At 36.8% G+C, this 27,809-nt stretch overlaps 1 protein-coding gene across 13 annotated transcripts in view; it reads right to left on the reverse strand.

The window, feature by feature from the left end:
• The window catches only part of SPAG9 (sperm associated antigen 9), a 100,276-nt gene that overhangs the window by 39,353 nt on the left and 33,114 nt on the right, over positions 1 to 27,809 (reverse strand). For 3 of the 13 annotated variants that reach the window (XM_087955896.1, XM_087955893.1, XM_087955891.1), the window contains exons 4-15: positions 26,710 to 26,804; positions 18,741 to 18,894; positions 14,979 to 15,186; positions 13,517 to 13,616; positions 12,646 to 12,767; positions 7,270 to 7,284; positions 6,692 to 6,749; positions 5,891 to 6,043; positions 5,757 to 5,808; positions 4,898 to 5,028; positions 2,306 to 2,349; positions 248 to 446 (exon numbers count right to left, since the gene is read on the reverse strand). In XM_087955896.1, the coding sequence (XP_087812022.1) occupies positions 248 to 446; positions 2,306 to 2,349; positions 4,898 to 5,028; positions 5,757 to 5,808; positions 5,891 to 6,043; positions 6,692 to 6,749; positions 7,270 to 7,284; positions 12,646 to 12,767; positions 13,517 to 13,616; positions 14,979 to 15,186; positions 18,741 to 18,894; positions 26,710 to 26,804 (1,331 nt within the window). Of the gene's footprint in view, positions 1 to 247; positions 447 to 2,292; positions 2,350 to 4,897; positions 5,029 to 5,756; positions 5,809 to 5,890; positions 6,044 to 6,691; positions 6,750 to 7,269; positions 7,285 to 12,645; positions 12,768 to 13,516; positions 13,617 to 14,978; positions 15,187 to 18,740; positions 18,895 to 25,843; positions 26,080 to 26,709; positions 26,805 to 27,809 lie in introns of those variants that run through there. The other 10 variants (XM_087955894.1, XM_026667373.2, XM_026667371.2 and 7 more) reach the window with 6 other exon arrangements.

Raw genomic sequence — 27,809 nt, forward strand, 5'->3', positions numbered from 1 at the left:
CCAGTCTAGAGGTAAAAAGATATATATCACCACATCTAGATTTGACCTCAAGACGACACACAATTAGTGCAACAAGGTCAAGCTGGGAAGAAGCACTGACACCACCTCCACATTCAGCACGAATATGAGTCCAGGCATTCCCAGAGTGCAAAGCCCAATCATCAGAAATATATTGTCCATGGTCATTATATAGTTGGTAAGTTCTGCCTACACATATTTTTTACTCTGTAAAGAAAACAGAACTTACTCTTCACTGAGGAAATCAAAAGCTTTTGATTTGTCACTTGGTAGCTGAGATAGGGTGCTGCTTCTTTTCTTGACTGAAGGAGTAATGTGTGAGGTTGGTGCGTTGTACTTAACATTAACTGGTGGTTCTGGTTTCTTAGCAGTGTTGCCTGATGAACTGAATAATCTGCTAAAACTGGAAGGGGAAAAAAGCAAATGCACTTGAATATGTAAGTAAAGACAGCCCCTTGATCATCGGAGTTTTACATGTACATGCATGTTGAACACAATGCCTTACACAAAGCAGGACAGAAAAAAAGAGCCATTCACTGCTCAATGCAGCCAGACCATTAGAAGATAGCTATAAAGCTCATCAGAATTAACCCATATGCTTTCAAGTCAAAAATATTTCAAGGATAGCTAAAGGCTAGCCAAATGATTAAAACTGTGGTTCTAAAAGAAGGAATGATTTTCTCTAGGGATGAACAAAAAGATGATGCCACATATCAAATATGACAAGATTCTGGTCCCTGATAATTAAACTAGTACTCAGATTATGACCATTTGAAGATCTGACAGCACTGAAAAAAACTGACTTATAATGGGTCCTTGCACTTAGTACTACAAGCTCCCTATAGTCATGTGATCAAAAACTGGGTGCTTAGCAACTGGCCCACATTTATGATAGCTGAAACATCCTGCAGTCATGTTCTCGTGCCTTGAGCAAATTGCTTCAGCTTCAACCCTTCCCCTACCCGGAATCTCTGCCCTTTGGCTGCTATGCCAAGATGAAGAGGCCACTGTATTCCAGCATTGCTGTCTCCCACTGACATTCATGGCCTCATCTCCCCTCTGTTGGAATTGCCAACATCAGCTGGCCTCAAGTGGAGGCTCTGTTGGAATGGGGCTTATCTTTATCCTTGCCACCACCTGCCCCAACTTCAGCAGTCTCAGCCAGGACTACCATAAAGGTTTTTTTTTAAGTTTCCCATGTGTATGTGTATGTCTGTATATGTATATGTGTATGTATATATATATACACACACACACACACACACACATACAGAGCACATTTCTAGCAATAAAACTATTAACATGAATATGTTAAAACTATTAACATGAATATCATTGACCATTTTCTAGTATGATAGTCCTGCTTGATTACTAACATAACAAGGGGAGGACCAGCTCTGTATCCCAAGAGTTGGCAGAGTGCTGACTTGCAGTTCTTCACAGCAGAGTTTCCTCTGGGTGGCACATGTACTTCAGAATGCACTCAACCTATGAAATTCATGACTTGCCCACTGTTGCCTCTTTTAGGTTCCTATTGAAGATTGCTCCCTTCACCCATTTTCTCTTATTTCTTTCCCCCACTTTTTAAATAAATATTGTTTTAATCTCTTTTTTAATAACACAGTCTATTCAAAATATGTCCAATTAAAGTAAAATCATGGGGTATATATCCAAAAATATGGATTATCAGTCTTGGTAGTAAGGATTTACAATCTCTGTATATCAATCCAATACCATGGCAGAAGGTAAGAACGGACAACATGAGCAGCAATAATTGTATTACGAAGACACAAACCTGCCAGATTCTGAATCTTTAGCAGCTGAGCCCTGCAATTTTGCCAGTTTGTAACATTTTCATCAACCAAATAATCCTAAATTATTCCTCACAAAAATAAAATTAAAAACTCTGAGGACACAAGACAGTCATGCAATCTCATGTGTACAATTTTAGTAATTATAGCTTTAGTATTAAACAGAGCAAAAAGCAAAAATCTGAACTCCCCTCAAACAGATTTGGTAAACTGAAATCAGGAAGTATACAAACAACATGGTTTTAAACTGCCACAATTAGAGAATGACAATTATGTTTCTCTGCTGAGTGCATAATAAATGTTTCAGGATGCATCTTACAATATAATTCAGCTTTAACATCTTACCTGTCTGGCATACTAGACAATAAAAGAAAATAATGGGTAGTCATTACTAATGAAAAGTCCCTAAACGAGTAATATTATTGTTTTTAATAAATACAAGTATTTGTGTCTCAATACTTACAACTGCCAAAGACTTGATCTCTTCTTCTCCTGCATAGCTGGATTTTCTCTTGATGCCCTAAGAAAAAAAATAAAAAGCCCAGATTATAACATTTCTCACATCTAAGCATTTCATACAGTTGGAAACATGTTGGCATTTTATAAGTAAATACACATTAACAATTTTCCAAATTCTGAAACAAAATTTGAGATTTAAACTAAAAAACACCACAGCTATACATGAGGATATGGCATTTAAGAAAATCAGAATTTGTGCGCTGTTGTATCCCCTCTTAAATTCAATTGTATCTCCTATGAAAATAAAAGTAATTGCAACCATCTGATACAATAACCAATTCACAACAATAACAAATAATCACTTGTACAGGTTGAAAATATTCCTACTAAATGAGAGCAATATATAACTGAAGATTTTTCTCATGAAAAATAATTCAATCTAATCATAAAAATGAATTATTTTGTTTTCTGTAAAAACGAAGTGCAAAACAGTAATTTATCAGGCCACTAGATGGCAACAAAATAGGGATGATGAATATAGTTTACCTTAAATAGAAGTTTAAAAAAAAATTAGCTCAAACTAATTGGAGAAAGCCAATTTAGTGTAGGGTTTAAGGCATCAGGCTACAAACTTGGAGATCACAAGTTCTAGTCCTGCCTTGTGCACAAAGCTGGCTTAGTGACCTTGGGCCGTCACTCCCTCTCAGCCCTAAGAAGCAAACTACTTCTAAAGTCTTACCAAGAAAACCACAAGGGCTTATCCAGGCAGTCACCAAGAATCAACACTGACTTTAAGGCAGTGCTCACACACAACTGGGTACCACTTTTTTAAAAATACATGCTCAGAAAGGAGTTGAGAGAAGCCAAATAAAGATGGTGGAAAGGCATCCCAGCATACCTGCTGTCAAAAATGGTCTTATATATATTCAGTAAGTGGGACAGCTGTGTAATCCACATATTATCATAGAATCATGGAAATGGAAGGACATTTAGGTCACCTAATCCATCCCTTGCTCAGTGCAAGAATTTAAATTAAGGCCTTATAGACAGATATCTGCATATCCTTTACTTGAGCACATTCAGTGAAGAGGAACCACCACCTCTTTGAATTGTTTATCATGAAAGTTTTTTTTTCCTAAAAACCGGTTCACTAGGACAAGCATGTGGGCCGACCAGCCCGCCCCTGCTCTTTCCTGTATTTTATTTCCTTTTTTTAGAGCACAGCTGATTCGCGCAGCAGAGCTGTTTGCTGCACCTCAGCTGTTTTAGTCACAGGGACTGCAGTAGAAGGTAAGTATTAGAGCTTTTTAAAATGCAGAGAGCACGCAGAGCACGCGATCACAGAACCGGTTGTTATACCGGTGGAATCCCACCCCTGACAACAGTCTACTATTTAACTGCCTGAGTATCAAGTTTGTTTACACCAGAAGCACAGCTGTAATCAGTAATCTATTCCTAGAGTGATCATGTCATCTGTCTTACTGCAATTAGAATATCAACTTGGCCAGTTTTAAATCTGAAACAGATTTCATTCAGAAATAGCAACCTGGCATTAGGCCAATTTTCTATGAATGGCATGCTGCTTCCCAGTGGTATTCCTCCTAAGAAACAGCTGTTAGGAAACTAGTCCGCTCCCGCAGCAGAAACTGGATCAAACTTCTAAGTACCAAGTACCACATCCACTTTAGCTTTCTAGTTATCTATTCCTTTTTTTCTTCCCCTCATTTTCCCACTCTGCTTTTCTTCTTCATGCTTTGACTTTTTCTTTCTGCTCCTGCAACAACTTTCTTGCTTCTTGTTCTTTTCTTCTTCCATCCCAACAGAATACATAAAATAATAAAACCCATTCCCCACCCCCCTCTGTACTACACCTTTGCTGTTTTTCATAGCTCATTTCTGAAGTGAAAGCCAGTCTGGTACAGTGGTTAAGACGCCAGACTGGAAACCTGGAGTCCATCAGTTCCACGCATGGAGACCTTCTTAGGCAAGGTTACCCAACTGGGTAACTTTGGGTGATCACTCTGTCTCTCAGCTCTAGGAAGCTGGTCATGGCAAACTACATCTGAAATCTTATCAAGAAAACTCCAGGGACCTGTCCAGGCAGTCACCAGGAGTCACCAGTGACTTAAAGAGTGTGCGCACACACCGATGTGCACACATAAACACACACATTTCTGAAGGCCTTCAGAACAGTCCTTAAAAATAGTCTAAGCAAATGATGAGAGATGCCTGTAAAACCTGGGTCATTTTATCAGTTCTCTTGCAACAAGCTTCCACATGCCATTTGTTATTATTGGGTGTTTTTTAATTTATTTGCTTAAAACCTTAACAAAAATTAATCTTGTCCACTGGTGGAAATTTGCCTACAAAAATTAATCTTAAGCTGTCTTATGTCTATAAAAACACAACAAAACTATATATCACAGTAATTATGTTAACCTTTAACAGTGCTATTTTTAATAGATTCCTTTTGTGAAATGTTTACTTAAAAAACAAATATAATAAAGAATTGCTTTTAAAAAGAAAGAAGCATTTTTCTCATGCATAGTAAAACAAAATATATATGACTTGTTTAATCCGTCTACAATATTACCAAGAATTGCACTTGCCTTATCATCTCAGTCCATCGCACTGCTTCTTGAAGCTCCATTAGCCTTTCTTTGTACTGATTTCGTTCCATGAGAACCCGGGCCATCTCAACACGTGTGAATCGTTTTCTCTGAGCAGTAGGAATATCACTCTGCAGAGTTGAAAAGATACCAAGCATGGTTAAAATCCAACAGACTGGGAAGTACAAAGGCCTATCATATACAGTTTTTACAGTACAGGTAGTCCTCAACTTACAACCACAACTTACAGTCCCAAATTTCCATTGCTAAGCAAGACAGTTGTTAAGTAGTTTTGTCCCATTTTACAACCTTTCTTGCCAGAGCTGTTAAGTGAATCTGACTGACTTTGCTTGTCAGAGGGTCGCAAAAAGTGATAATGTGACCCAGGACACTGCATCCATCATAAACACATGCCAATTGTCAAGCGTCCCGAATGTTGATTATGTCACCATGGGGATACTGCAATAGTTGTTAAGTATCAAAAACAGTCATAAGTCACTTCTTTTCAGTGCTGTTGTAACTTCAAATGGTCAATAAACAAATGGTTGTAGATTGAGGACTATTAATACACAGCTTTACAGGTAAGTGTGAATATTGACAGCATTGAGAGAAAAAGGGCCTCATGACCAGTTGGTCCAAATGGAAAAAAAACACCTTAATTGAACATCTTTCAGAATCTCTATGATTTCTCCACCCCCACCCCCTCACAGAGTATGTTACAGGACTGGCATACACAAGCAACCTGTAAGCTCACATTTGTCTACAATAATGCCACAGAAAACTAGGAGAATTAATCCAACCATAGTACTGTACGAATAAGAGAAAACATATATCCAATGTTATTAGCATGAATACATACATCATCCTCTTCCTTTGATTTTTGCCTTGCTTCTTCAGTTTCTGCCCGGGCTCTAAACAAGAGGAATTAATCAAATTAGTCCAAGAGTTCTTCTAGGAAACTCCCTATAACACATCCAAGAATTTTATACTCACTTTCTAAGCTCTTCCTCCAACTCCTTATTCTTCTCTTCAAGCTTTTGTTTGGCTAGTTTTACAGCTTCCAATTCTCCTTTCAGTACATCCTTTTCACATGTCAGTTCATCAACTTTTGCTATTAAGTCATTCTTCACCACATTCAAGGCATTTCTAGAACACAGATGTTTACAATTAAATCACTTCTAACAATATACATTGATAGAAATAATGTCACTCACAGATCTAACTTCATCACAGCAACATATACAATAAATAAAGTACATGCATACAATAAATACAATATACAATAAGCAAAAATAAAAATCTAATTTTACTTTTTTATAATCTATTATTTTGCTAAGTGAAGCCAGTATACTTCAGAAAAGTCTTTCCAACAAAAATCTGGTACAATCTAATGTTCTGAAGTAAAAACCTAATTTCCAGTTACCATGTATCTTTCACAAAATTCTATGCATGTATACATGTGCCATTACACACAAGACTTAGGGAAGGGGTTCCTAACCTGGGGTGTGAGACAATATTCCAGGGGGTGCAAAAACTTGGACTTAGAAGTTTCAAATTTATAGTGTATATGAATAATTATATGCAAATTATATGCATATAATTATTTATTTTTGTAAGGGGTACGAGAACATATCAGAACCATTGTAGGGGTGCAGAGTGTAGAAAAGGTTGGGAACCCCTGACATAGGGGAAATGATTATATCCTTTATCAGGCAGCAACTCATGGGCATGCAGCATCATATTTAATTAAAGAAACAGGTTAGTGTATCTAAAAACGGAGAAATGATTACTCACTTGGTTTCGAGTAGTTGTGTATTTTCTAGGATAAGGTTTTCAACTTCACGTCCCATTCCTTTCAAAAACCGTAGAAAAGAAACAAACATTAAAAGACAGATATGTGCTTTAACAACTGCAAGTTTTAACAACTGCACTGATCAGCATATTCAGCATGTGCTCTGGAGCTCACTGCACAAGTAAGACATCTCATTCATTCTCATCTTATAAAAATATTTACAGTTTTGTATCCTCACTAAAATGAAATGATTTCACAAGCAGAGAAGTTCTGTGATCAGATCATAACCACTGATCAGAAAAGATTTTTCAGAGATAAAGTATTTTGCTCTTAGGTTGTAAATGAATCCAGTATGGAGTTCAGTTTTGAAACCCAAAGGAGTGAGGCAAAATACTTTCAGTCCAAGCACATAAAACAAAATAAATTCTATCTCATTTGGTAACCACAATAAAATAACAGAAAAATATTGTATTAGGTAATCTCATACTCAAATAGGTGACACCACGAGAGATACTGAATATAAGAAACTCAAATGATAGAAAGCCCTTGCAAATGTTCCTCAAATGAGATGATGCCTTACCAAAGAAATCATGGTCTTTAAAGCCCATGCATTCCATGAAAAGCAAAAAGAAGAAGAAATATGTAATGAGAACAGTAAAAATGAAGTACACAAAAACAGTGAAGGCTGAGAATTTGAAATATGGATGATTTCAGGATAAAGCCAGCATTAAATGGCTGCAGCAAGATATGTAGAACAGCAAGACAAACAGTTAAAAGAGAGCCGTTTCTAGATCAAGGATCCATCCCATCCAGCATCTCACTTCTTAGAGAAACTACCAGAGATTTCTCTAAAGAGCATAACAGGCCTTGAAAGGAAGAACATCCCATCCCCAATAAGGTAGTTTTCAGAAATACTCGTAAAACCAGCTCCATTTCACTATCAGAGCTGATAATAGCAGTCATTGCTACCTTTAATGCAAATGAATTTAGAAGTGAATTATGGATTACCCGTCCTCTTTTGTTTTTCCTCAATAATCTCCTTTAGGATTCTTTAAATAAATGTGGCATTTAAATGACTGAAATGGTACTGTTTAATGAGATGATTCCAAGCAATTTCCAACAAAAACCAGCTCTTATCATTACAAACGTCATCAATTAAACCATGCTTAATTTTTTAAAACATTGTATCACATTCCAATTCTTCTAAAGAAAAAAAAAATATTTAAAACTTTTGTGTGTGTAGAACATGCTTTTAACCATAAAAGATTCCTTTATTTTTACTTTTTTTGCTCCGTTGTATCAAAATTGCATATATTTTAATGGAATGCAAGATAGAGAAGACTACATGTTACAACAAGAATTATCTTTTGAAATGGTGCTGTATAATATGAACATGTCTGATGTTTGACTTTTAATTGTGCCTTTTTACACAAATCTAATCATAGGTTAATCATTTTGGGACACATACATCCATTTATATTTAATATAGGTAAAATAAAAGAAGATATTAATAATGTATCTTAAAAGATCCAGTAAAAGACTAATAAGAATATCTGGGTTCATAAAATCTGGGTAACGGTAGAAAAATGCTTGGTATTATTGCATATACATGAAATGATGGAAAATGAGGCCGGTAAGTGCAGGAAATCCTAGCTTGATGACCAGTCTCTTAGCAACCATTCGAACTTATGACTGACTCACCTGCCAAAAACCACTTATGACCATGTTCTGAAGTTATGGATGCTACAGCGGCTCCACAGTCATTTGTTCTTATGACTGACCTCAGAGATGCTGCAATGGCCTCCCCTTTGTCTATCTTTCCTCATCCTGCACCACTGGGTCCCTCAGACCTTGGACCTGTTTTCCCTTCCACAGGGCCCCCACAGGACTTGGGCCTCCTTCCCAACTCCATCGCCCACTGAAACTTACCTCTGGAAGATCTCTGGGGCTCCAGCCTCATGGTGGGGAAAGAGGACAAGCCACTCCATCCCTCAGTCGCTGGATCCCAGAAGGGACCACCATTTTCTGAGCAGCCACCAAGGAACTGTGGCTGCAACCAAATGGTAGGCACTTCCAGCATGCAGCCATGTGCCCCAGGGACAAAACGGTCTGCTCTGTGCAGCATTGTGGAAAGCATTGTGGCCACATTGAAGCAGTAGCCACTTCTAGGACACAGCCATGTGGCCCAAAGATGAAGCAGTCTGCTCTGCTTCCCTAACACACAGTGCTGCAGAAAGCTCCGTTAGGAAAACATAACAGACTGCTTCATCGCTAGACCACATGGCTGTGTCCCTAAAGTAGCTACCATTTTGGAGCAGCTACAACTCCAAAGGTCTGGAGCTCTGGATATCTTTGAAAGGTAAGTGCACAATGGGTGACAGTGGGTGAGAAGGACAGGTAGAGCCTAGCAGGGTGGGAAGCAGGCAAAAGGTCTATAGGGAGTCTGTGTGGAGGGGAAAGGCCTGTAGGGACCCAGGGAGGGAGAAGTCCAAGGGCTGTGGGGACCCCTAATGTTGTGAAGCAAAGCATAGAGTTGTCTGAGGGAGTGAGGAAAGCCTTGGGGCATCTGAGGCAGATGGGCCTGGGCCTATGCTAGGCCTACTAAAGCTTTCCTCACTTCTAGACACCCCAACTTAACATCCATATCAAGAACAGCACAGAGTGGAAGTGATTAAGCAAGGTGAATCACTTAATAACTGTCAGATTGTCACAACATGCGAAGTAATGGGACTACCTGTGCATCATTTATTTAAGGCTTAAATAAAGCTACTCTCCTCACCAAAAGCCTTGCCTACACTTCAAAGTACAAAACTTTAAATAACTTCTAGAACAAATGGGCTACTTGGTATTTATTATGCTAGTACCCCAGAAATTTCCCTTCTGGAACAGGGAAATTCTTGTGGGGGGAGGGTATTCTGTGAGTACCCTGCAAATTATGCAGAAAATTAGTTCAGCAAGGCAAAAACAAGCTTTTGAAATTCTTATGCATTTAGTACAATTTATTTCAATATCTGATCCCCTAATACCTGACAAGCTGACTGAACTGCGGAAAAAATATAAACAAAGGGACATAAATTTGTTTGAGAAGACACACTCAAAGTACTACTCAAGTCTATAGGTTAAAAAAAAACCCAGTTCTGTGATTTCTGTATGGGAAGCAGGAACACTCTGTGTCTATTCTGCCATGGTAGCATAATCACATTCTATTTTTTTGTCCCCCAACTAGTCAGCATTTACAGTTTGCATCCTACAATGTGTTTCCTCTTAGTGTAAATTTCAAATATTAGAAAACAGGCTTTTGTCCTGCATGAAGAGCTCAAAGAATAATGAAAATGGTTTCAGAAAGATTACTCCTTGCCATGTGCTTATTCCCAATCATTTCCCTGGTGTGATGTTTGCACTGGCAGAATTTGGATCAATACCATAAAAAGGAAGACTATTTTTAATGAATAGTCAAAAGTTTGGATTTTTAGAATACTTCAGTTTCGAAGAAGGAACTGTTTCAATTATGTGAACAACACTTTTAACTGTTGGTATTCCGAGTAGAGGCAAAATAAATTTAAAAGCACTAGGCAGGATAAAGACAAAAGAAATTGCAAAACAGACATTATGAAAGCAATAGCCAAGAATGCTGAACTTCAAAACAATCACTTTCAAATATATAAAAAGGATACACACCAGAATATTCTCCTGGGTACGCAGCCCAAGAGAAAGCAAATTGGAGAATTTCATTTAACTAATGTTGTAAAAGCATGCCAAAATACAGCACAGTAAACTACTAATACAAAGCATTTCATATAAAATGTGTTCCCTCAGACTGAGTACAGCTGGGCTTCTGTAGAAATACATTAGGCATATTGATAGCTCTATTTACACATACTACCCAAAAACAAAACAAAAACAAATCTATACTAAAGTAATTAGTACATGGTTACAACTGAGCAATATTACAAATGATGACATGCCTGTTGATCACCTTAATACTACATTAATGATCTATTTAACTATAGGTTCGATGTGTGGAGAGTGAAGGATATGTGTTTTTGTTTATTTTCATGGTGATGGTCATGATGTGCACTGAAGATGGTGTTTGATTTCATTGTATGAGGTGCAATGACAATAAAGTAAACTAACTAACTATAGCCTTAAAATTACCTGTTTTGGTATAAAAGTGAAATTGTTGCAGTTTCTAATGTATCCCTTTTTTATACTTTTACTACAGCCATTTCTCCTCTCATCAAAGCCACTCCCCACTTCTCTAAACAGCAATAACATAACTGAGACCATACTAATAAGGTGCCACTATGAAATTGCCTTTTTGAAAGTTTATATCTATTATAGGACTAACCTTAATGGTTCAAAAATCTTATTAAAAAAATGCAACACAAAGTTACTGCTAGTGGAATGGGATGAGTTATAAAACACTGGAAGTATCTCCTATTCACTTCTGGGTTTTATTTTAAGCAAAGAGAGCTGGGGCGAGGAGCTAAATTATAGAGAGAAGTGGAAAAGAGAGAGAAGAAAGGTAGTTTAGTATTTTTCTCCCTTCAAATTAACACAGATATATACTTTCAAATGAATAAAGGAAACTGTTGTTCATGTGAATTTTGGGGTGGGAGATGTTGCTGCACCAACCATTTTAAGGCAAGTTAAACAGGTATTTATCTTATTCCCTCTGATGCCGCCAACTCCAAATACATTGGACATCTGACAACACACCAGGCACTACAGGTAGTCCTCAACTTATAACAGCTCATTTAGCAACCATTCAAAGTTACAACGCCATTGAAAAAAGCGACTTATGAGCATTTTTTACACTTATGACCGCATCCCCATGGTCACGTGATTTACATTCAGATGCTTGACAACTGACTCACATTTATGACAGTTGCAGTGTCCCATGGTCATGTGACCATATTCTGACAAGCAAAGTCAATGGGGAAGCCAGATTCACTTAACTGTGCTACTAACTTAACTGCAGTGATTCACTTAACAACTGTCAAGAAACATAGTAAAATGGGGCAAAATTCACTTAGCAAATGTCTCACCTAGCAACATAAATTTTGGGCTCAATTGTGGTCATAAGTTGAGGACTACCTGTATAAAACAAGATAAGAAATAAGAAACACAAACATAATCTAGAACAAAAGAAAAAGGAGCAAGATAGCAAACCTAGAAGATACCCCAAATATCCCCATTAATATCTATTTAATTATTAAATAAAACATTAGCTTCTATTTAATGAGGGGGCCACCCCAGCTCAAAGCCTGAGAGAACAACCAGATTTTTAGGGCATTCCCCACTTCAAGGCAGTTACTTGTACTAATGTCAAAATCACTCTTTAAAAAAAAACTTTAAAACAGGGGAAACATTACCTTCCCCATTAATTCCTAGATAGAAAAGGCATCTAGGAAGTTCTTTTATAGGTAAAAAGCTACAGATTTCCAAAACAAATTCCTCCTTTCTCTTCTGCCTATCCCTCCAAAAGATTCCTCACCCACATAAACAAAACCAGACTGGAGGAGGTAGAAAGTAGACTGAATGGTAAGACTGAAGAAATGTAAAATATTAGGGATGTTCATCTAACACATTAATAGCAACCGAAAATATAATGATGCAATGGAAGGTTTAAGAAAAACTTACCCCAATGAAATAAACAATATAGTCACCATCACTACCCACTATTTGAGCTATAAATCTCCCAGATGATTGGCCAAAAGATTGGTTGCTAATGGGAACCCTTTTTTAATGACTAAATACAGGCATAAATATGATATGTGTGGTAAACATTTAAACAAATGACAACATTAAAGGTAAATAGTGAATATTTTCAACTCTACTTATTAGCCAAATTATGTATGGAAATATCTTGAGTACTTTTTTCTTACAAATTTATTCTTGAACTATTCTGTAAATTGCTTTCACCATTTCTAAATAGTTAAAAAAAAAAACTCACCCAGCAAGTCTGCTCCTTCATCCACATCCCCAATCAGACCAGAGCCAGCAGAAGATAGTTCTTCAAAGAGTGATTCTGTGTTACGATCAAATGCTTTGTTCTCTATGCCTTTGGTAGGAGTGCTACACAATAAAATTTGAATGTAGGAGGGAGAAGAATTACATCTTTTTTTAAAAAAATACTTCTCCAGTCTAGATCTCAGTGTACAAATGTGCACACTTTCTAAATCTTCAAGGATTAGACAATGTGATTTCTGCTCCATAAACAATAATGCCACAATTAATGATTTATTATTTTAAAAAGCTAAAGCAAAAATAACACATTCAGCAATCGCCTTTCCCCCTTTTCTTTCTCTCTCTCTTCCCAGTAGGATGCAGAAATATCAGGCACATTAATGAAGGCACTATTTTCTTCTTCACAACACTGATGTTCGTATGTTACAAGCTCCTCTGATTCACTTGTCTTTCTTCCTGACAGTTTTGTATCTATATTGCCACCAAAGCAGGTCAGCCATTTGCGTTTCTTAAACACACACATGCACCCCACACACACCCTGCAATCTCTTTCTCTATGCTAAGCAGGTAGAAATAAGAAGCAGCGTAATAATCTGATGTTATCCTTAGGAGGAGATATTGAGTGATGGCTACTGTGCACATACTGTTTTGCCCTTCATGGTAGATCAAAGATTTTTGTAGCAGAGCATCAGTTGAAAATCTGAGCGCCACAGAATGCCTGAACACTACCACTGAATGCAAAGTATTGATCAAGAGATTGGTCATATGCCATAACGACAACAAAAGAGCTACAACTCTCCTGTAATATTTGTATTTTTCCTAAGCTCTCTGGTGACTGAAAATTGCTGGCAAAATACCTTGAACCTTTATATCCACTAAGATCTTTATCCATATCCAACTCTGGAGTGGATTCAATGATTGCCTGGACTTCAGATTTGTCATCATTTTCATTTGCTCCTTCAAAAGAAATAGGTAAATATTGTCAAAAGCAGGGGATATGAAATAGAATTAAAGGCAGCATACATAGGATCTCCCCTAATTTTATTCTCAAAATATAATCCTGTGAATTAGATAAGAGTGTGAGAGAATGATTGGTCCCCATTGACACTCTGAGGTTCATGATCAAACAGGAACTAAAATTTAGCTTTGCCTGGTCTGAGTCCAACGCATAAAATTACACTACGCCAGTCACTGTATCAATGAACGAGATTATTAGTTTCCAAAATTAATGGTCCCTTCTCACAGACCATCTTTTCTAAATGTGAAAAACTTTAGTAACATATAGAAAATAGTATTTTACCAGCATAAAGATCCTTAAATGTGACAATTTAGTCTTAGCTGATCATATATTAAATCTGAGAGCAGGGGTTGTTTAATCTCATACTCTGCAAGTACACTGAAGCATGCTGGTGATCAATAAGGCCACCTTCACATGACTTTCCTGCTGCTTTCTATATATGGATGTTTTCCTATGAGGAATACAAGTAGCACTCTAAATATTAATTCTGGAGCCTGTAGGCATGCTGTGGATTTTAAATTATTCAGACCATTAAATCAGTGGTCCCCAACCTTTTTTGTACCAGGGACCGGTTTCAAGCAGAAATTTTTGCAAGGACCGGGGGGAGGAGAGAAGAGAAGGAGGCTTCGCTCTCTCGCTGCTCCATCATCCAAGGAAGAAACTGCTTCAAAGAAGCGGGGGCTTTTCCTGTCGCCGCAGCTATTCCGAGCGCCGTTTCACCCCCACTCCACCGCCGCCAGCGCGCGCCGCTTCAATCCACAGTGTCCCGTTCTGCCTGCCTGCCTGCCTGCCTTAGTTTCTGGTTGTTTGGGAGCAGCTTCGGCTGAGAATAATAACTATTCGCCTCTTTTACTCAGCCGAAGCTGTTCCGATTCAACCATTAACGAAGGCAGGCAGGCAGGCAGAACGGAGCACTGGGTTGAACCCCGGGCGGGCGGGCGGGCGGGCGGGGTGGGGGTGGGGGAGAAACAGGCGCTTCGGGGAAGCTGCGGCGACAGGAAAAGCCCCCGCTTCTTTGAAGCAGTTTCTTCCTGTGCTGGTGGAGGAGCGAGAGAGCGACTGAGAGAGCTGACCCAGAGAGGACAGGCTTCGGTTGCTTCCTCCCTCCCCTTCTTTCATTTGTGTCCTTGATCCCCGATCCCAGCAGCATTCACCGAAGGTGAAGAAAGCCGCCATTTTTTAAAAAAAAAATTCTTTGCGGCCCGGTAGAGAGTGCTCCACGGCCCGGTACCGGTCCGCGGCCCGGTGGTTGAGGACCCCTGCATTAAATTACTCAAAATGTGAATAATCTAGCAACTTACCAATGGATACATTTCTTGTTTCCTGGGCTACCTGCACTTCAATGTGCTTGCTTATGTCCAATTTCTGGTTCCATGAATCAGAATTCTTTGCAAGGCCTTTCTTGTCTTCATGCAGGGGAGACTCAGCAGACTTAAGCACATCTGAAGCAGCAGTTAAGATTGGTGTAGTAGATTTGGACCCTGCTTGGCTAACATCAGAAATTTCATCCTAAAGCATAAAGAAGTTTGGAGTAATTACAGAATTTATATGGCATATCCCCTAACCCTGGATGAATACTTAACTACTTGAAGCCAGATAATTTACTGTGTTTTCTGGCTAAAAGGTGCATATTTCTTTGCTGCAAAAGGTATTTCACTTAAAAAAACTTCTCTTCATGGAGATGTCACCTGGTTATATTCAAGGCACCAAAATACATTTTTCTCATGTTCAATAATACTTCAGTACCAACTAAGCATTTAAGTCTTTTTTAATTAACTGTTAGTCCTTCGAGGTCCAGACAAAAAGCACAACTATCAGCCCTACACTATCTTTACTATAAGCTTACATTAACAGAATCTTGCAAGATTTATCCTCCTTTTTATTCTCTGGAAAGATCCCTTCTAAAATGCTTTCCAGCCCCACCCCTTCTGTGGACTGAGAATTTTCTTATATGATATAGTTGCCATGGCTGCAGCTCTTCTTCTTGACTCTCAAGATCATTCCCACATGCCATTCCATTAACCCACCTAAGTCAACCTATAATATGTCATTTTCAAAGCTTCATCCTCTTCAACCATGTTTTCCTTCAGGAGGCCTCTATCCCAATGCCAAGGAGTTCAACTCCTCATTAGCTATACACCTCTTTGTTCCTAAAAATCATATTCAGCTGTTCAATGACTGGCATTGCTGAAACATATTACACAAGCAAGAAGGGAGGTGGAATTTATAAGAATCAGGCTTTTTTTTAAAAAAAATTGAAACAGTATTTTATTAACAATAGCCCTTAGACATATATTGCTTCATAGTGCTTTACAGTCCTCTCTGAGCGGTTTACAGAGTCAGCCTATTGCCCTCCAAAATCTGGGTTCTCATTTTATCACACTCAGAAGGATGGAAGGCTGAGTCAACCTTGAGCTGGTGAGGATCAAACTTCTGGCAGCAGGCAGAGTTAGCCTGCAATATTGCATTCTAACCACCGCACCAACACAGCTCCTATTGTACCAGTTTGCCAAAGGAAATGCACAAGAGATATATGCCTATAAAATTTCACTTCTTTTACTTTCCATAGCCAAGTATATTAGACTAATAAGTACTAGATTAATGTATACATAATTTTAAACATATGCAAAATTAATCAGTGCATACATGTTTAAATAATTTAAACAATTTATATATTGCCTTATGCTACTTTAATACTACATCATTTATTTTACATGTCATACATTCAGAGTTTTTAAAAAGATGCAAACGGGTAATCATATAAAATCAATGAATAAATAAAACATCTGTGTTTTAATTAACTATTTATTCCAAGTCTCATTTTTCCTCTCAGTACAATTTAACAATTTAAACTGTTTATAAGCCAACTGAGCAGATTTTAATTGTCTGTCCATTTTAACTGACACTTATCAACAACTAAGTAGTATTTATAATTTCCTTTTATATCTCATTTTCATTTGTATCAAGCTATATAAGATGGTTGTATCCCACCCTGTTTAGATTATTGTAAACCATCAAATTCAATTTATGCTTCTACTGACATAGTTCTAGCCTCCATCATTACATCATCTCATAATGGAGAAATTTATCTTACATAGATGTTCACCCATTATGCTATGCTTTCTTGGACAAGATATTCTAAGATTAACTTCTGCTCCAGCAAAACACTTCTAGAAACAGTTTTAACTTTGCTGTAAAGAGTGACATTCCTAAATCCATTAATCCCCTCCTCCAAAAATCCAGCAAATATACCCTGACTTATTTATCTGTCAACTTATCAAAAGAAAAAAAAAATGTACTTTTATTCCATAAATCCAGAGTGAAATGAAACTTTACTTTGCCTAAACATTTCCCAGCTTCTATATTGTAGCCACATCGTGAAAAGAATGCAGCACTCAGACTACTGACCTTAGCAGTCAAAAAACTCCCAACAAAAACCCTAGTTACCAACAGAAACAGAACTTGCAGCCTTTGTTTGAAAGGTTACGCTGAAATTTAGACTTCTAATTGCAAAGTGACCATTTTAAAAACCGCAATTGTTAATCTGCTGCTGCTGCTCTTAAAGTATCAGCCTATCTGGACAAATTTAAATTAATGCTTCAGTCAAAGCTGATAAATGCTATTAAGAAAATTATGATTACATCGCTCTAAAAACCTTCAGTGTTCAAGATCTTATATTGTCCTATGTGCTTCTCCTTAATGCAATTTTCAGTCTTCTTCAGAAAGGAGGGGTTACTATCCAGTATGAACAGGCAAAATTAAATAGTTATTACAATGTTAAACTAAAGGAGTGGAAAATAGAATTTAAACCTCATTCATCCATAAAGTTTCTAAGTGACCTGTGAGCAGTTACATTTTTTCAATCTAAACTATCTCATATGGTAGCTGTTCAGAAGTTGCCCGGAGTCTTCTAGAGTTGGCAGCCATAACAAATATAATAAATTAAATTAAGTGTATGAAAAAACAGAAGAAACAACTATACCAAAGAAGTATAAAATGAAATTCTGGGTGATAGATTTTGATAATTTGCATTTAATCATAGGATTTTACAAGGAAGATGATATTGGGGATTTTTCTCAGTTTACATTGCAATATTTAGAATATCAATGAATTTAAATATTTCATCTATCCAGTGTCCAGACAAAGTGGAAATGATCCTTCACCGGAATGTCCAGAAAAAGTGCAAAAGATTATCCTTCACCAGACAACCTAAAGTGCATGTAATCCACATAGCACTACATTTAAATATGTAAGAGTTAACACTACTTTTTCATTGGCTTCACTGACCCACAACCCAATGTGTACCCCAAACAATGTATCAAGTTCAAGCTGAAGCTTTAGGGCTATAATTCTGATGTGAAGAATTATATGTACTTAATAATCAATTCATGTGAATGGATTCATATTATACCTCATTTGGGGCTATATTATAATAAATGCTTGCTAGGTGGATACCATACAGTCTAGAAGAAAGGGTATCAGTTAAGTCCCACTAGAAAATACAGTAAGTATCACTCTTTAAGACATTTCATTGATCGCAACGTTTATATTTTTAGCCAGCATAAAATTAATTATTTTAATACAATTATTGCTATAAATCAGTTATCCAAACAACAATCTTTCTTTTAGATAAAAAAAAATATACACTTGGTTTTCTGTTTGTTCTTATGCAATTTTTTTCAACGCAGGTTCTTCCCATGGGAAATCTTTAAAAATAAAACCACAACCATGCTAATAATCAAAATCTGAAAACAGTAAATATAAATATTAATAATTCCTAAAAGCCCTACAAGAGATTCTACCCAACTGCAAGCTCAGAAAACAATATATCTTAAAAAAAATCAAAAATTCGGCCTTCCCACATTCCCAAGTGCTATCAGTCTTTCAATAAATTATACATTAGAAGAAAAGGGAACTTACCTTTAACTCACCTGGAATGAGTTTCAAAAATTTGTGCACTAAGAAAAGACAATTGGAAGTTTAGCTTCTGCTCACACACATACATCCTAAGGAACAGCTTAATGATTTTTTTTTCACTGTGAAAATTGAAATAGCTCCTTCACCTTGAGGCTGGTGCGGGAACGAGGCTGACTTAGTTCACGGAACTTCCAACTATCTGATCCAGGAGTTTCCACTGATCCTCTCTGAGTATCAGGAGTAAGAAGCGCATCTCCTGGAGGGAGGGGAAATATGCCCAATGATATAGGAGGCTCCTTTCTGTAGATAAGGGGAACAATATCATATGTTATAATTTTGTACACATTCTTGATTTTTGAAACTTAAAATGTTAAAATCAAGTTTATCATTTTAAACGGATTCAAGATAAATACCCTCTTACACTGCTTTACATGTGGGCAGTAAACGGTGTATATATTAATTCATTTAAGGCCATGCTATGAAAATATGTTCCTGAGACAAAGCTAATATCAACATCTGTGGTTAGAAAATCTTGGCTTATATTAAAATTGTGGTGATTATGCATACATTTCTGAACAAAAAAGCATCATAGCAACTACACACTACAAGTATATAGAAACAAATGAAATAGTTAGGCATCAAGTTTGGAAAAAGGCAACCAATGATAAAAAGATTAGAATTTAAAACTATTTATCAAGTAACGGTGGTTCCAACAGCTTTTGCTAAAGAAACACAGACTAAAAATCTGCCAGAAAAGCCAAACTTCCCCCCAAATTCAGCAAAGGAAATATATCATGGAAAAAACTGCAGATAAGTATGCAGTTCATTTCACTTTGCTTCTAAACCAAAACTTTCCTAAAATATTCAATCAAAGGAGATCCTTTTGCCTAGAAGAAAGATCACTGCAACATTTTTTCAAAAATCAATGCTATATTTCATCTCTTACATATGGGTACTTGATTTTCACCTAATGAAAATTAAAGTAGAATGCTTAATATTTATCAGATCTATTATGCACGTGCATTTATATTTTTTCTTGATGTTCTTTAATAAAGCTAGGCCAGAGCTGAATGAAATAGGAATTTACAACACTGAAATAAAAAGAAAAATAAATTTATACTATACAAAAGTTTCTAAATTCCCACTCTTAACCTCATACTAAATATTAGAGAAAATATATTTTCCTGCAATATTGTAAAGATACTAGTTTCAACAACAAAACAAATAATACTCTAATTGTAATTTTAAATAGTGTATAAGATTTTCTCAGTTTATAAAGTAATATCAGTTAGGAACCTGATATAAATCAAGGTATTCCTGCCTATTTAAATTAACATTTTGAATGGAAGTTAGAGCTTATGGAAGATAATACAGGCTATCTTTCCTTTGGAGAAGCTGCCAACTTATTAAGTATCATTTGGGACTAGAGAATAAAAGGATCCTCATTTCCATATGGAATAATAATTAATTTAAAACTTTGGCTGCCACACAAAGACATTCATGATTTCAGAGAATGTTTAACAAATATTGACTACAGTCAAACCAGCACAATCATTTGACTATTCAATTGATTAGTATGCTGGTCCTATACATCCTTTCACCAGACTTGCTCTGTACTCTATAAAAGCTTTCATTCACCACTGTATCACCAGCCAAGTTTCCCCACGGAAAAGATGGCTCCAAGTGGAACAAGATCAAGAAACACTGCTTCAACTACCTTAAGGTTTCTACAGCATTTTAGACTAGCGTTCCTGTGTAGGACATCTATAGCCGCAGGCATCCATCTCTGTTGCTACTACTGCGAGGTCTAGGTCACATCTATCATACCACATACAGGGTTTTGCCTCAAAGATAATGACTCCCCCCCTGCAGCATTTGGTTATTCTAACGAAATATCATTTCCACATACAAAACAACCAATGTGTTTATTAGCATATGGGCTAAAATGAGAAAGCAAGGTGGGCTGACATGTGGCTAGGCGTAGTGCAGGAGGAAAACAGTTACATATCAGCAATGAATTGTTTATGCGATAAACAATGGAAGATGAACAGAAAAAATTTCTTTGGTTCAATAAATCAACACAAAGTAAAATACCAGGTCAGTCAGTTAAATAAAAGGAGTAACTAAGGAACTATAACTACAATCAGCCAACATCTGCACTATAGATTATGTGCTAAGTGTACATCAGATCATATGGGCTGGCTTCCTCTCAGTGCCCTGATTAACTTGACAGTGTCAACTGGAGGCTTGTTTATAATTCTGTTCTGCCACTGATATCTGCTTACCGCCAAACTGAAAAATAAGCTAAAAACAACCCATGCTATTGTTTTCTCTGACTAGTCACCAACACACTATACATCAATCTGAAAACCATTTCAAACAAAATAGCAGCAGCTCTTGGCATTAGTATACAAAATAGGCAATTTCAAACAGATCCCAAAAGCTGTAGTAAGCACGTCTCTATCATGTACCTATGTTAAAATTGTCCTGAAACAAATTAGGCTGAAAACAGTGCTCATGCAGGATAAAAGGTGGCAATCATTAAAGATCAGTATGAATTTCTTGAATAATTCATAGCAATGATATGTATAGTATTCATGTAACTTAGAACTTATTTAAGTAAACAAAAGGAGGTCCTTTTTTTATGGTGCTGCTCTTTTAAAGTATGCCTCACCTAAAGGGGTTCACTGGAGTTCACTGTGCAAAGCCTGGGAAGTCATTCCCCTCATTGATCAATTGCTACAGCTCACTCTGATCTCGTTCATTGCTCATGTTTTTTGCTACTTTACAGGTAGTCCTCAAGTTACAAGGAATTGCCTTCACTAATTGATGTGGTCATAAAATGTAACATCAGGTGGCCAAATTGCTTAGCAATAGCATTTAGACTTATATACCGCTTCACAGTGCTTTACAGCCCTCTCTAAGCAGTTTACAGAGTCAGCAATTTGCCCCCAACAATCTGGCTCCTCATTTTACCAACCTCGGAAGGATGGAAGGTGAGTCAACCTGGAGCCTAGTGAGATTTGAACTGCCAAATTGCAGGCAGCCAGCAGTCAGCAGAAGTAGCCTGCAGTACAGCACTCTAACCACTGCACCACCACAGCAATCTGTCATAACCCCAAGATCTGCGAATCATTAAGTGGAAAGGGTCCCAGGTAAGGGGTGTAGGCATGCCACAAGCTTGTGTGAGAGCATAGGGAGGCTGGGAAAGAGAGGGCTGATGGGTGCAAGCAAGCAAGAGGGAAGGGGTACAGTGCATGCAAGCCAAGAAATGTTGGGGAGTGACTTGTGACCTTCTCTGCTGGCTTCCTCATTCATTTTGCTTGCGGGAAGCCAGCGGAGAAGGTTGGCAATAGTGATCACCCAATTGCTGCAATGACTGGAATCTTGAGACTTGGTCATAAACCCCTTTGTTCAGAGCCATCATACCTTCAGTCATTGAACAAATGGTTGTAACTCAAGGAGTACGTGTATTGTCTTCCCTTTTTAATATTTTGTTTTGAATATCAGCCATTTTTTAAACATTATGAGCAATCGTAGGAAGCTTTTAATGAGAAGAATAAATGTTTCCAGATGACCCCAAATTTTACTTACATGAAACTCAGAAAACAGGTAAAATTATGTTTTGCTTTAAGAATGAATGTTTGTCATTTTAAAAGACCCCTGATTAATAGCCAAGGGTATAAAAATCTAAATAACCTGGAAGAATTTCCTACTTCTGCCCTGAACAGAATTCCAATTATTGCCTTTGCTTTTTGCATTTGCATACAAGTTATGAATGTACAAATAATGCAAATACAAATAGATACACAAGCATCAAAACCATATTAAATGTAATGTTAAGCAAATGTATGGAATCCAAACTTCTTTTCTATGTGTGGCATCTAGACCTAATTAAAACAAGATAATTCAGTTAAATGTTGGCAAATCACACACATACTATGCAGTGGTGGGATTCAAATTTTTTTACTATCGATTTTGTGGGCATGGCTTGATGGGGAAGGATACTGTAAAATCTCCAGTCAGAGGTGCTATTTGCCGGTTCTCTAAACTACTCAAAATTTCTGCTCCAGTTCTCCAGAACTGGTCAGAACCAGCTGAATACCACCTCTGATACTAGGGCTATGCAGTAGTTCCAATTCAATTCTAAATGTTGTTTGGGAGCACTCGGACACAAATGTTTCCCTTGCTTACAACTTTTTAAAGTAACTGCATCTTCTCATGATACCAGGCGACAGCTTCAGAAGGCAGTTGTGCAATCCCAGGAAAACTCATAGTTGCTTTAAAAAGTTGTTGCTTTAAAAAGCTACAGAAGATGCTACTTTTATGCAGGGGCACATTCCAAAACACCTTTCTGAATGGAATCCAAAGTATAGCCGAGTCTAAATATATAGTATCTCGTTAATTCATCAAAGTGCAACTTTACTGCATTTGATTGTACATAAAAACAGCATGAAACAAAAATATTCATACATGCAGTCATCTATTTTCCAGTTGATTTTTGTACAGTATTTTCTAATGGTATCTATCATTGAAACTACTCATTTCATAATAAAAGTCAGTAGAATGCACTGATTTGATAATTTGTATATGTTTAGTTATTAAATACCCAATTATAACTGTTTATCAGACATCAGATAACAATTAGCAAAATCTATTTGAATAGATATACACACATAGCTCATCATCGGCAACAACTTACACAGTGTGGCTACTACATGAACTATCCACGTTTTCCATACAGCTTTAATAAAGGAAGATTCCCAGTCTGCAATTATGCTGTTATTATGTATCAGGTGAAAAGAGTGTGAAAAGGTATTTCAGTTATCTATACGCATTAAGCAAAGCCACGGCATGTTTAAATCATCTTGATTGAGCAACATTCACATATCCACATGGTAACAAGCCATAAAATGGGGCATTTATATATTTTAAATAATTTTACAAGGTTGAATGCTAGAACAATGAAAAACACACTTCATGTAGCTTGTTAGTGTGAACAAAACACTTCTCAAACCCCTCAGACAGCTGCATCTTCTGAAGGCCAACCTAGCAATTTTGAGTGCTTTCCTGGGTTTTCCATGTACGTTCTGCTCAATCTCTCATCTAAACAAAGAAGAATGCAGAAAAGGCACAAAGAACAACCTAAGCCACAATTCTTCAGGACAACTTGACTTGTACAAATATATTTTGTTTGAATGCTTTGCACAGCTCAAATTCAATCTTCCCACTTGGACTATTTTGAATTCCATTGCTTCAATTTAACATTCTCCTCTAGTTTCAAAGTTTCCATTTGATCTTGAAATATGTCTTGTCAATGAAAAGGACATGGCCACTCTTTAATTGGGAAGATTGATCATATAAGCAATCTGTTTTTAACAGGATATATGAAGAAGCTCATATATTCAATTGTAATGGTACCAAATCTTTTTTTTTTAATCACTCATCATTTCTACTGGCCTATTCTGAAAGAATTTTTTATATTCTGCTGAGAAACAAACACTAATAGAGTCTGTTTAATTTCTTTTTTTAATGTTACATTTATTTGCTATCTAGCTTGCCATGGGGCTATTCTGGGCAGCTTACAAGAGTAAAATGGGGGAAAATGATTTTAAAAAAATCAAATGTAAGCAGGAATGGTATAAGTGCAAATGCCACGGAAAGACGTTACTAGAATGAGTTCTATATATGTATTAAATTCACCTTTGTACTCTATTTATATTATCTCTACTGTAAAGGGGTTTGGGGAAGATCTACCCATCTACTTTCTATGTTCAGCTATAATATGAATGAAAGAACATTCAGGTCGTTTATTCACTGTGTGAATACCACATCTGAAAACTCACAATCCATTATTCACAATTGGTCAGAATGCTTACTGGCTTGCAAAACTAGATAAAAGGTAACCCTTAGCTACTGAAAACATGAATACTAATATTTGTAGCCTTCTGCAGGTTTCTACAAAATACATACCTACAATTTAAGACCCCAGTTAATACATATACTTTATTTTGCATCCAAAAGTTTAGATAGATAGATAGATAGATAGATAGATAGATAGATAGATAGATAGATAGATAGATAGACAGAGCATTTGAAGTGTTGTAGAAGCACATATATTAAACAGCTTTTTGTAAATCTTTTTGACAAAGCAAAAAGTTCCATTTGTAATAAAATTTAAACGTCTTCGTTTTGTATTCTTCAAACTTTCTATGGTCTTTTACTTTTAAATTAAATCTCCTTAGACTAGATTACCAGAATCCCCTGATTAGGTTAAGACTTCTCTCTGCCTTGATCTTCCAGGGAAAATATGAAAATCCTAATACCCTACGGGAGATTTGCAGAAGTTCCTATGTGACAAGGCAATTCGACAAAATTCACTGATCCACTTACATTAACTGATCCACTTACTGTAAAAGCCATGTATACTGCTTGATGTACTTTTATGTAACAGCAGAGTTCAAATTGGTAAGAATTGGATCAATGGATTCCACCAAATATGCATTATATAGGTAAAAATTTCATTAGGGAAAGGTTGCAGATAGAAACAAATTTTATTAAATTGGGGATATCAGACTGTAACACTTGATTTTGATTTGCTAGCCATACCTTAATATGCATGCAATTATGCATGCAACCAATGTAGATATTTGTTGTTTTTTTTAAATAGAAGTTTTCAAACAGCAATATTAAACAATGTTGTATAAAAATAGTTTGATAAGTCCAAACAGTCTGAAACTCAGTACCCTTGGGTGAAAAAAAAAGATTACTAGATAAGTATACATTTATATCCTATTTTTCACATTATAATATATCTAAATGGTTGCAAACAATCTATTTAGAAAAATAAAAAGCAATTATGCAATTTGAATAATCTGTGTTGAAGAATTAATCCCAGGCAGATTATACAAGATTCTTGGGAGCAAAACTCAAACTGAATAAACGAAAGACTGTTACAGAAAGCTTCTTGAAGTTGCTCATTGCATGGAAGAGCTAATGGATCTTCTCAAGAAGCAACTGCTTTTGTAATCCCAAACAAAGCACATCAAAAATCTCATCCCATTTTTACAATAAATTGCACATGTTACATAGTCTACAAAATATCAAATTGAGATTTGAAAATGGCACTTCAAATCAGTATCACTCCACCATTTCCCGCTTTCCACTCCTACTCAAGAGAGGAGAAATAACATGGTAGGCTAAGAACAAAGAATATATATATAAAGCAAAGGTTCCAGGATCAGAATACCTGAGAATCCTTGGTAAATTCTGCGTCAGAGCTGGCACACCAGTGGATATAGAAAAGTGCACAAGCAGCAAAACGGAAAGAGACACTAAAATCGCTGAATTAATGACCACCGCCCCGCCAACGAAGCCAAACACAAATAGCAGCATGCATCCAGGATTCATGGCGCTGCGCTGGCATGGTGAAATGCAAGAACCGAGGCTACGCAGGGGACAAGGGAGTATCTTTGTAGTAAAAGTCTGTCATTGAGCTGCTGCCACAGAAACAATGCCATCGACAGCAGCTTTCCACTATCTTCTGCAGCAGCTCCAAAGCAAAATGACATCACCTCGCTCTCCTCCCCCACCTACAAAGAAAAAAGCAATCCGAGCGGCTTCTCTTTGCTTCAGCATCTATGCAGCAACCTAAGGATACAAGCAAGCTTGTTGGCAGTTTCCTCCACCCCCTACACTGAATCTTTGCAGCTTGGCTTCACTTGATTGGACGAGAAGCTCAGGCATCTCCATGTAGACAAAGCTTTAGTTGGAGATGTCCTTTCATGAAAATGTGCACAATAGTATAAAAATGGAAATGAGATTCAGTTATTTCACACCCTTAATTGCACATCCTTTGGTTGTTCTTCAACTCCATTGGAGAAGGGAAAGAAAGATCCTGCTACATAAAATGTATATAAAGAATGAGTTTTAAACCTAAAACAGGATCAATTTTCCCATTACAAAAACATTCATTCCTCCTGCAAAACTTCTACAATTTTTCTTATATTCCAGCAAAAATATAATTGTGATTATTCATTATTCAATATTAAAAAAACAAAGGTTTGAAGCAAAACTGAATAGGTTTTACTCAGGCAAAAAATCAATGAAGCTTACCTAATTCTATTGTGCATGATGGGCTCTGGCTGTTCACCTCCTGTTAACTGATGAAATTTTGCTCTTTCCAAGTGTTCCATGTAATTATGAATCATCTGTAGTTAAAAAGGGGGGGGGGATGAAAGATTTTAAACCATTTCATACCTATTTAAGCTATTTTTTAATTATTTCCTTTCAACTCCCCAATGTTCCCCCTATCAAGAAACTACTATCAGAGGTATGTCTTATGTACTTCAGACGGTATAAAACAGCCCATGCATCATAATATGTTATTTTGTTCCAAAGTTAATTTTATCTTAATTTACCTTTACATTAATACAAGCAGTCATTTTTCTCACCTCCACACTTTTTATAAAATTATGCAATTTCAGCAACATGAGACAAATATACACCTTGTCACCCAAGTGCAAACCAAGAGAACCAGTAGAAGCCCAATCCGTAGTCTAGTGGAAAAGATACCTTGGTAAACTGAGAAAACTTCACGTTTGGGGAAAGGTGGGTGGGTGGAGAAGATTACACTGGTGCCCAGTTCTGATGCAATGGGAAACCATGATTCCTCACTATGTGAAAGAGTTATGGAAGATTCTGTGAGGAAATAAGACGTGTTTGCATCTTCTTTTAACTGCAGAAGAATTACCTGCAAATAACTAAATTTGGGGAACTGAAAACAAGTCTCAACAAAGAAAGGTTTCAGACTTTTTCAGAAACCATAATTAAACAAGTAACCTGACTTCTAAACACAAGAGGAGATACACTTTCAACTCCCTTTATTGTGAGAAGGGGAATGGGGTAGCAAAGTGGCTTCTCATTACATCTGAACTGAGCCAGAAAAGTGGACACTGTTTTTCATTTAGCACATTAAAATATCCCACCCTTATTTTAAGATTGTAATTTATTTTTAAAAGATTAGCAACTAAGAGCTTTGAATGAATGCATATGCTCAGAGCAATGTATCTGATAGGTTATGAATTTTAATACATTGTGTCAGCATGCCATTTATACTACAATGAGGGACAGAAGGATATTGCTCTCACACCCTGGTGGTTTTTCCATTGTTGAAAATGAGATGTCGGTCTCTCTTGGTCTGGACTAGGTGAAGA

Source organism: Notechis scutatus, chromosome 2 (assembly GCF_049901735.1).
Source record: "Notechis scutatus isolate UNSWTSFEM ecotype Mainland chromosome 2, rNotScu1.2, whole genome shotgun sequence".
Taxonomy (NCBI): domain Eukaryota; kingdom Metazoa; phylum Chordata; class Lepidosauria; order Squamata; family Elapidae; genus Notechis; species Notechis scutatus.